General features: G+C 39.7%; 1 protein-coding gene across 5 annotated transcripts; it reads right to left on the bottom strand.

Annotated features, from left to right (window-relative positions):
* Nucleotides 1-9,232, bottom strand: mbpa (myelin basic protein a). 5 transcript variants are annotated; one of them, XM_042507236.1, is made up of 7 exons: nt 8,989-9,232; nt 6,683-6,778; nt 6,252-6,278; nt 4,989-5,009; nt 4,531-4,589; nt 2,663-2,746; nt 1-1,193 (listed from the first exon to the last, which is right to left on the bottom strand). In XM_042507236.1, the coding sequence occupies exons 1-7, from the start codon at nt 9,106-9,108 to the stop codon at nt 1,037-1,039; spliced, it is 564 nt and encodes a 187-aa protein (XP_042363170.1). In that variant the 5' UTR covers nt 9,109-9,232; the 3' UTR covers nt 1-1,036. The 5 variants fall into 5 exon arrangements, with proteins under 5 accessions (XP_042363170.1, XP_042363171.1, XP_042363172.1 ...); XM_042507239.1 differs by lacking the exon at nt 4,531-4,589 and adding an exon at nt 2,538-2,558 and having other exon boundaries at nt 1,152-1,193; nt 8,989-9,231; XM_042507237.1 differs by lacking the exon at nt 4,531-4,589 and having other exon boundaries at nt 1,056-1,193; nt 8,989-9,231.
* Nucleotides 9,233-10,820: the final 1,588 nt, after the last annotated feature.

Here is a 10,820-nt window from a genome sequence, read left to right as displayed (position 1 = left end):
TTTAATAACTGAGAAAGGACACATGTTTATTTCTAGTTAGGCTGAACATCAAAAACTGAGTTTTACATTAAGAGGAAACAAAACATTGTAGCACCACCACATCAGCAAGAAAACAAAAACAAAACAAACAAACAAAAAAAACTAATATCTTTACAGTTTTCAGTTACAGTGAAACAGATCATGTACAAATGAGAGTGGCAGTATAATTTATTATGAACAAAATGAAATAACAATAACCAAATTATGCATCAGAACATTTGAAATCAACATACTGTCCTTCAGTGCTCCTCATACAATCTCATTGCTTCCGCCATAAACCTTTGAACCACTTACTATCTGACCATCGGATAAATCAAACTGTTTTCTGTCATCTTTCACATTTAACACAGATAACATTAAAAAATCAAACTAAATTTAAGATGCAAACAAATACCTCACAATAAATGAAATGCATGCAGAAGCTACCATGTAGAAAAAAAGAGCAGACCAGTTGTTTTTAGGACATTTATAGTTATGTAACAGTGCATTTGAAAAGGGCATTTTATTTTATTTTTGGAATTAATTACAATGAAGCATAATGAAACAAAAACTGTTACATCAAAATAATATTAGAGTTCATACTAGGATACTGGAGGTTTCCAGTTGTGTTCTCAAATGCTTTGCAACATACGTTTCACTCAGCCACAAACAGCACCGCTCTCCATCTGGATTTCACATATGAAAGAAAAACATGTTTGGCGTGTGAGTTTCTTAGAAAGCAGCGAGATACACAAAGCGTCACTCAAGTACAAAACGACGGGAGACAAATAGAAAAACATCTGCCATGAACAAACCTGCAGACAGCAGACACTAGCACCATCAGACCAAGATACTCGAACGGGTGATTTTTACAGTAAGATACTAAAAGCACGACCAAACCTCTTATAAACAGCTCGACAAGATATCTAAGATTAAAACAAAAACAGGCACAGTGACCATCTACATCCCTGGAGAGTGGATTTAATACTCAGTGTCTAAACATACAGGAGGCCTTGTGTTAGTCAGTTAACATTTCTTGAGGTTGTGAGTCCGCCGCTACTTGTCCCCCTCCTTTGTCTTGTCCCATCGGGGTTGGATCTGTGGTTTTGTCCTCGGCGGAGAGCTCAGAAAATGGTGCTCCAGCGTTTAGTGGGTGGACGGGACTTGGTGTCTCCCTGGAGAGAAGAAGGAGGATGATGAAGTGGTTGAGAGAAAACATATCTATCCCCAGAGGCGACGTTTATAAGAGCATTCTGGGGCGATGTAGCTTTCAGTGCTGGAAGTTGATGAAAGATTTGATTGTCGAATCCTTCACATTTGTTGGGGTTCAATGGGATCATCCAAACTGAAAATAAACCCTCACAAAGCTTGAGGTAGATGGCATTTGCAGAAAAATAATCAGTGGATATGTGAGTGAGAATTTTAATATTTGGGTTTACATGTAGTCACTGAAAAAATGAAAACTTGGCCCTTAAAAAGAAACTTTTTTTTTTTTTTTTTTTTTTTAACTTGGACACTATTTTCCCATGTTTTTGTGTCTTAGGCACAGAGACAGAACTATAGGTGCACCCAGCTGCTCTTCATCTCCAATAAAGCCAGTAGACTCGGCTCACCTCTGACCACCTCTCCTCGTCTCTGCCCCTGGTAAACCTAACAGCCTTCTGTCTGTGACCACAAGTTTTGCCTGTGCACTTCCTGGTTCTCATCTACCTGCTGCTATGCGGTGTTCTACTGTTTCAGCTCTGTCGAGAGAGATCGCCATTCTTCCTGCTGTCTTCAGAGCCCACTGCCGAGCAAAACATCTCTTCTGTGTGAGTGCCTCTGGTGCTTATTATCCCTGTTAATCCTGCTTCCTGCTCCTACTGGATTCATCTGCTCTGCTGCCTGCCTGCCTGACAACGACTCTGCTTCTGCCTCGAGTCCTGCCTGCCTCTCTTTGGAGTCCCTGCTTTTCCCATAGGCTCCCTGCTCCCTACTGCCACACCCTGTTACACATGGAGAAATTGGGCACCATCTTTTCTTGCCACTGACAGGATCAGATTGTTATTTTTAGTGTTTGACAACAGAATGCTGCAAAGCATTTGATGTGTTGGAGTACAGAAAGTGTCGCTTAGTGTTCTCTAAAACAAAATGAGATTTTAGCACTAGACTTCTCCCTGAACAAGACTTGGTTACACACAAAAATATGTTTAATTTCTCTTTAGGGATTCTTTCCATAATGTCAAACACCTCTAATAGCAATCTAAGCCCGTAAGTGGCAAAAACAAGCACTTTGTGTGTACAAATTGATGGTGCAAACATGCCCTGAGTGTCAGCAGTCTCAATACTGGACCAGCTTAAAAAATAATGTCTCCAACTTCTAAACAAAAACAGGGGAAAATAGGATCCAAGTTATAAAAATACAAACGTTTCCCTTTAAGCTTGTTAGTTTATTATGATGAGATGCTGCTGTAAAAGCGTATTGATGAAAGATGATGAATGAAACTGAAATGAATCATTTAACTGTATTTATTACTCACTGATCTCTGGTGAGAGCATCACTGTTGCGTTTGGGCAAACAGACAGGAAACAGTGTTTATGAGGCCTGGTTTTACAGATAGAGAGAGAAAATGTTGAGTAAAGGTGAATGTGCAGTAGAGCTCACCAGGTTGAAGATCCTGGACAGTGTGCTTTGGTCTCTGCGTCTTCTGACGGGCGACTTTGTGCTCTCGGCACGTGGCGACGAGGCCTAGAAAAAGACGCTCTATAAGCACAGATGGAGACCTGAAACCATGGCCTGCTGCTCTGTCACTGTGTAACCTTTAACTCTTTAATTTAATTCATTTTGCATTGATGGGCTTTTTTCTCTATGAGATGAGACACATTTCACCTCAGAGCATCACAGAGATGTCCCACGACTTTAACAAAAGGCCAAAGACAATTGTGGAAATTGTGTAAAACACACTTATTGCTGTTGGAGAGAAAACATATCCACAGATAACATGTGTTTTTGCACTTCTTTCAAATTTATCTTTTTGTTTACGATCATCCTCTTTAACTGCATTGGGGCTGACTGTTTGAGTTTTTAATGTGCTTTGCTACTAACTGAATTTTCCTTGTGGACAATAAATGGGGGTGCATTTGTGGTTTTTGTGATATAACTTTTAGAGATTATACACATGTTTAAAGGAACAGTTTGTAAGATTTAGGGGGATTTAGTGGCATCTAGTGGCGAGGATTGCAGATTGCAGCCAGCAGAAACTTCTCCTGGTTAGATTTTACCAGGAGCCGAATTATCCGCAGAGGTGTCCTCCTCTACAAAACAAACAGACCAGGTGTTTTTCACCTGTAAAAACACTGAATAAAGCAGTTTCATGTTACAAATCAGTGTTTTTCCAATGATGTTTGGCACGTTGCAGATGGGCTGTTAGCCCAGCACCTGCTACTGTGGACTCGCCATTTCTCTCTGATAACTTAATTTGTGCTCACTTTATTTCAGACTTTCACGAAGTTTTTGCTGGGAGCCGAATTATCCACAGAGGTTTCTTTCTCTCCAAAAAAAACTGACCCTTTGATTTAAGCCAGTAAAAACACTAAATAAAGCAGGTTCACGTTACAAGTCAGCGTTTCTCAGACACTGTTTGGCATGCCGGAGAAAGGTGGCTAACCCAACACCTACTAATTTGTGCTCACCTTTTTCTCTGATTAAAATCCAGACTTATCCACTGAGGTCTCTTCCTCTCTCAAGCAAACAGACCCAGTGATTTAAACAATAAAAATACGGAATAAAACAGTTTGCATGCTACAAATATGTGTTTTTCTGATGCTGCTTGTCATGGTAAAGCTGTAAATGATGGTGGCTGATGCAAAGTTTGTCTGTTCTGGGCTGCTGTTGAAACATGGCAGTGCAACATGGCAGACATGAACAAGGACAGGCTCCCTATGTGGATATGAAAGGCTCATTCCTGGGTAACAAAAGCTCAAAATTGTTATTTTCAGATAATTATACACTAAAGAAAACATGCTTATTATATTATGATACATATATACAAATATATTCCCCTAAATCCTACACACTGGACCTTCAAAAACCTCTTAGAAATTGGACAGCCCATAAAATGGCATGTGATTTCTTTGCAACAGCAACAGTGTAACGTGGGAGAAACCTGTTCTTTAATCTGTTATTGTGAGAGAGTAACATGTCAGAGACGTGGGGAAAACATGAACATGCGACAGGACCAGATAACAGCAACCTTCAGGGGAAAGAAAAAGGGCAAGGTGAGGTCCATGCTGAGCTGACAGACACAGAGGACAAGTGAATAATCACCGTCACACGACACACATATGACACGGTGGTCCAGGGACGTCTGACAGATGAGGAGACACAAAGAAGGTGGGAAGCCAAAACAGATGGATCAGTGAGTCATCCCTGGCACAGAGGGGATGGAGGTGTTACTTAGAGAAAGAGGTGTGAAAGAGGAGGAGGAGGAGGAGGAGGATTCAGGCCAAGAGGTCCTAAGAGAAAATGTTTACCGGTTGTGGTTCATAAATAGCCGAGCAGTTTCAAAGTCATCCAGAAGCAGCGAGTCGCTCTGGATTGAAGCAAAGAAGAATTTATTGAAATGTCATGAATTTACCAAAGAGCCAATACTTTGAATAAATCAATCTTTTTATCTGATCAACCAGTAAATAAAAGTGATTTTCTGTGGCATCCGTCAAGACTGAACTTTGCCTTAGATGCTGGTGAATCAGCTCTGCTCTTGAATAAATGCTCAGGTATAAAAGATATTTCTCTTCAGGGAGGAAGGCAGTAAAACACAGAAAAGAGACAGAGAGAAGGTTAGGTAACAGGTGCACTGCAGACAGAGGACACATTGCGGATGAGCTCTCTATAGAAAGATTCAAATGGGATCACTGCACGCACACACAGACAGGTACACCCAGCAGTCGGGCTTTTGTTTGATTTAGGTAGGGAAGACTGTGTGACGTACCAAACCCAAGACGTCTCTCCACTGAAAATGAAAAAGAAACAGACGGTGACATGATGAGATGCACTGAGAGTGTATTTGCACCTGCATCCGCCTCAACCTCAACATATCAGAGAATCATCCAAGTAAAAAAATATTATATAAAAAGATTAGCGGTGTTGTGGTAAAGTAGCAGAAAAGATGGGTAATTTCCACTGGTGATCATCAATATAGTTCCATCTAATTTGCTCTATAGAGTTGACCAGTGTTTGAGCCCTGAATATAAAGCACAATTTGTTGTACAAATACCCCTTTTTGGTGGTCCGAAAACTATCCAAATTATGTTTAACATGAGAAAAGATTGGCAAAAAGTTCAGCAATGTTTTGATTCATTTTTTCCCCCAATAATCATCTTGTGACCCTCAGATTAACCTTGTGGCCCATAAGAGGTTCTGACCTATGCCACTTATGTTAAACATGCATTTACAGCCTAAAGGTTTATGTCAGTGTTAGGCAACTGTAGCTGCATAGAAATGACACTTAAACCATGAAATACAGTAAAGATATGCCTTATTTCAGCCTGGTTTCACTCTCAGGTTGTCAAAATATGCAGCTTGGACAGTTTTCCTGATGTCACTATAAACAGGCACAGGACTTTGACCCAGGAGACAGGTGTTCTTGTCCATGTGAGACAAAATAGTCAACAGTAAGCTATTTTTACATGTCAGTCAATAGTCACAGGAGTTGACTCACATAACTGGTATCAGCCACGATGTTTTCCTAACTTTAACCATATAGTTTTGTTGCTTAAACCGAGCCACCTATCCCCTTGTAGTTTATTTTTTGAATTTCTTTGTCTTTAGTGCTTATTAACAAACGTTGGCATGGCAACAAACAAAACAAAGATTGTAAACGTGGATAAAATCATTCTCATGTGAACATGTGACTCAATGCACTGCTGTGCCCATTTAAATGATTTTGACGACATGAAATATTTGTAAAATATATGACAATGCAAGTATTATTGCAGTTTATGAGTTGTCTGAAGTGTCTTAAGGCCGGATCCACTGAAAGAAGTTAAAAAATCTCGCATAATGTCTTAAAAGATGGATATTTCATAAAAAGCTTAAAAACAAGTTGTCTTAAAAAAGATGCAGCTGTTGAATTTGACATTGAGAAATATGACGGAGGAAGTCTAAAAAGTGATCAGAAGTCAGTGATCAATGCATCTCTGCATCTTCACCGTCTGGAATAATCAACAAGACAGATGAAATAAATGAGACTCACCCTGGATTTAGGACGAGGAGAGGAAACCTGAGAGACACCAAGCAACGACAACAAAATGACAAGTTGCACTGCATAACAAACTCTGTTTCCAAACAAACAAATGATTGTGCTGCTGATTGAAACTTCCCCCCATTCCTTCTTTTTTTATCAGTATGTAAATGAATGCAGCTTTGTAATCAGTGAGAGAGCTGAGGAACAAATGCTAAGGATGCCGAGAGCTGGTGCCAAAGAAAATCAAGAGAAGATGTTGACAGCTCAACACTCACACAGTATGAATAGGAGGTAATTGGTTTGTTGTGTGTTCTGGCTTACGCAAGTCATGACAGTCTTAAAGTGATACATAAAACTCTGCTGAACTGAAATGTTAAAATTTGAAATAATGTTAGTAAAAATGACTTCATGTATTTAGTTTTAGGTATGTAATCACTTACAATGCTCCTGAAGAAATGCACCACAGCGTTTTCATTGGTCCGGCGGCGAGAGGAGGATTGCTGGGGCGATGAGGCCAGGTGACCTCGGAACGACCCCTGTGAGGATCAACAGATGTCAAGCGTTCGCAATTTAAACAACATCGAGTCACGTTACTGTGAAATCAAATCAAATGGCATCAGATTTTTAGACCTTATAGTGATGTCTAACTCCACAGTGTCTTTATTCAGTGTATGCATGATGGAGTTGTTCGGCGTGAGCTTGAGTAGACGGATCAGTTCTTTCCTGAAAGTAAGTCACAGCTCTGCTATTCTCCTAATGTTATAATTACAGTAATTATGGTAGTTCTGAAGCCCTGCTGGGCATCAAGTCTCACAATGTTCAGGAAAGGACTGTAATCATGGTCGACATTTGGGAAATGTGCAAAAAGAATCAATTACAAGCAATTAAAATACTTTAAGGAAACAGCGTGACGGCTGACACACTGTTGGTGACACACCCTCCAGAACAATTTCACACATTTTACTCAATGTGCAGTCTGCAGTTCTGGTTTTCTTTTGGCAATTTGTATGATATGAAATATCATATGAAAAAGCCTGTAACACATAATGGATAAGATGGAAGCACAAAAAGCAGAAATTCATAAAAATCCCCAAAATCTGAGACACTTACAAGATGTCAGATAAATAGATTGTATAAATGTATGTAAGGGAGCAGCTCTGACTCCTGATGGCCCCTCTCTTCACACAGTTTTGAATCTTTAACCCTTTGAAACCTGAATAAATCGGCTTGATTTCTTACAACAAATGAGAGGAAAGCAACAAGCAACTTAAGAGGAAATTACCCAAAAACTAGCAAAAAAAGTTTAAAAAAGTTAAGTAAAGAAAACAAACAAACAAACAAGGAAATTACCTGAAAAAAGTGCTAAAATAAAATAAAATAAAATAGAAAAAAGATGTACTTTGTAACATACTTACATATATAATTTTAATAATCATAACCATTTTTCCATTTTTTTGGATATTTTTCTATATTTTCGTGTTTTTGAAGAGAATTTAACCTTTTTGCTCAGGTTTCAAAAGTATACATACTTGTGAAAGGCACCTGAATGCAGCATGAGAAATACTGACGTCCATCCAGGTTTCAAAGGGTTAACTTGAAAGAAGTTTTGTTTGAGGTTTTCACCACCAGGGGACACTTTCCCATCAATATGGAGGAAGGTAAACTGACTTGAGCACAGTTTGTAATCTGGAGTTTAATAAAAAAAGAAAAAATAGGGCATTGAAACAAAAATTAGGTCTACTAGCAGAGGTGTAGATTTAAGGGAGGAAGCAGGGGACACGGCCCCCTCAATATTTTCAGCATGCATTCTTAAACATTTTGGTCTTGACAGTCCATTAATAACATTTTCATGATTTTAAGAACTTTGTTGAAGATAAAGAAAAATACTAAAGAAAAAGAACAAGTTGACGCAAAGAAGTGACTCATATATTCAGAAAAAAAGTTTTCTGATCATAAATTCTTTGTTCCAGTAACATCAAAATATCATCGCAATTTGTTTTTCACAAAATATAGTGGACACCAAGTAGAATTTGGTGTCAATATTAATATTCAGGCTCAAAATCAGAGAGAATACAAATCTCAGTTAAGGAGTGTCCAGTTTGGGAAATGAGCCATCAGTGCTGGCTGCTCCTTGAAGCAAGTACCGTCAAAAACCCCAAATTATATTTCTCTCCTTAAAAAAGTACTTTCAGGCTGTCACTGTAACCTGGGAGTGTGAAAAGTTTAGTTAGATTTCTTTTTATTATTTCCTAAAAAAAAAAAGTCTCCAGAGAGCTCTGGAGACGAGCTGATGGGAATCAGAAATATGTCGTCCACTTAAAACCATGCAGCTCCAGATTTGGTGGATTTTGTGATTAATGGACTGAGAATTTTCTCCTACATCTCAAACTTTATTTAAACTTTTACCAACCCAGTAGTTAAGAAGATGCATTATCAAAAAGCTGAAAACAGGGCTATTATTTCCAGTTAAGAGGACATTGACAAAACAATGCTTTTAATAATGGAAATGGAATTTTTGAGTCCTGGTTTAAACCTGATTGCTAACACTGGAATCACTAACAAATGTTTACAAATTCATCACAGTGCTAAAAACAAGTAAAATACAGCTTAGAGCTGTCATGTGAGAAATGATTTAATTTGAGTTTTCTCACATTAAGTTACAGTTTTGAGAGGCGCTGAGAGTCATGAAGTGCAGCTGAAATAACTCTGAACTATCCCTTTAAGGTGCAGATGCACGGATGCTCACCTTGCTCCTTTTCTTTTTGTCTCCTCCAAAGAACTTAGTAATCTGATCCATGAGACCGGGGTTCTTCTTTTTCCTCCCGAGTCCGAAGGTGCTCTGCCCTGAGGTGCTCGCTGTTGCCATACTCGCTGAGGTTGGGTGGAGTTGACCTTTTCTATCTATCAGTAGTCCTCCTCCGAGTCAGTCCACAGCCCACAGTGCCAACAATCGGATCTGCTGCTCCTTCAGGTTGGTTTCTGACGCGCAGGGGCCGTCTTTGAAGGTGTCGTCCCCTCGGTCGAAGGGCACCATGGGACATGAGGAGGGTCAGGTGGGGCGGGCAGTGAGGTCCACGGCTCTGGCTCGGCTCCAGGCATTCTTCAGAGCTTCAGTGGCTGTGTCAGTCACTGCCGCCCTCCGCATGGGCCCGGGCCATTGTTCCTCTCCCCATCTGCTTCACCCCGGCCGCAGGGACAACAAGGGTTATCTCTGAGTCTGCACTCACACCCCGATGCAAAGCAGCCCGCTGCTCTGTGGGGCCATTGTTAAAATCGGCCTCATATATTCTCTCAATGGATTGTGTTTAAATTGGATGTACAGTCACCCAGATTAACATATGGGGCCCAGAGGACAAGAAAAAGCTTGTTGTGTGAAAACCTGTGAACACCAGCCAAGTATCTGTGTCTGCACAGTGATAAAATAAACTTAATGGTGACTTTGCATATTTGGATTTTCTCCATTTTTTGTCGAAACATACAAAATCCAAACAGCTCCAGCTGTTACTGCATGTTTATGACAAACAGGGCTCAGAGGCTGGATTTCTGACATGAAAATGAGAAATGTAACTGAACTTTACTGTAATGTAATGGCCATTAAAGGTCAACATTTTGTATCCCAGCAATCTAAAACCTAAAGTGGGCAAAATAAATAAAGACAATGTCAACTGTTTTGAGACCAAAAGAATAAAATATCATGCTCAACATTTATGCAAACACTGAAGATTTTTTTTTTCAAAAAAGGGCTCAGAATAATGAAAAGTTAGAACATCTGCAGCTGAGCAGACTTCATATGTTAATTAAGTGTGTGTTACACAAAAAAGCTTCAGAACTAGTGAGTAAAAGGATCTGGATTAATAACCCAACCACCAAAATAATGTTGGCATTGTACATTTCTACGAACCACAAATATGCGACACATCTTCATCCCAGCTTGTAAAACACAGCTGCTTTGTCAGTGAACCCTCATATCTAAATATGCAGCGTCAGGTACAGTCCTGCATCCGTTACTGATATTCAGGACGTTTATTTGTTTCTGCAACAAAAGCACATGATTTGATTTAGAAAGAAAACATTATGGTTTGGCTTAAGGTGTCTCTTTGCACCATGTCAGACACTGACATCATTGATAAAGTGTCATGATCTCAGGTTTTGAGTTATATGTTTGACGTTGTTTTGGGGGTTTTCTGTTTGAGTTTCCTTGATTCTTGTTACTAATATTCTGTTTCCTGTTTTATTTTGTATTATCACTCCTCATGTGTCTATGTCTTTTTTTCTTTCTGTTTCAGTGTGTTTCCCTGATTTGTTTCACCTCTTCTCTGCACACCTGTTCCCAGTCACACCGTCACTATTTAGCCAATCCCTGTGTTTCCCTCCTTTTCCCGTCCACCTACCCCAGCTGTGTGCTGTTGTCCTGATTAGTTCCCTGTGCATACATACCTGTGTGTTCCCCTTTGTCCCTGGTCAGTTTGTCTGTTCCCTGCTGAGTTCCTGCCCTCATATCTTATGCCTGATATCCTCCTGGTGATCTGCTCCAGTCTTCACACGAGTTTTTCCCTGTGATCCTGGTTGGTTTCAGTT

This window comes from Plectropomus leopardus, chromosome 18, assembly GCF_008729295.1.
Source record: "Plectropomus leopardus isolate mb chromosome 18, YSFRI_Pleo_2.0, whole genome shotgun sequence".
NCBI lineage: Eukaryota > Metazoa > Chordata > Actinopteri > Perciformes > Serranidae > Plectropomus > Plectropomus leopardus.
Note: the sequence above shows the minus strand (reverse complement) of the source record. Positions and strands in the feature narration are given on the sequence as shown.

Coding starts and splice junctions, on each gene's coding strand:
- mbpa (XM_042507236.1), bottom strand. CDS start 9,108: ATGGCAACAGCGAGCACCTCAGGGCAGAGCACCTTCGGACTCGGGAGG. Junction 6,779..8,988: donor ACAAAAAGAAAAGGAGCAAG/GTGAGCATCCGT, acceptor TGATCCTCACAG/GGGTCGTTCCGAGGTCACCT. Junction 5,010..6,251: donor CTCCTCGTCCTAAATCCAGG/GTGAGTCTCATT, acceptor TTTCATTTTCAG/TGGAGAGACGTCTTGGGTTT.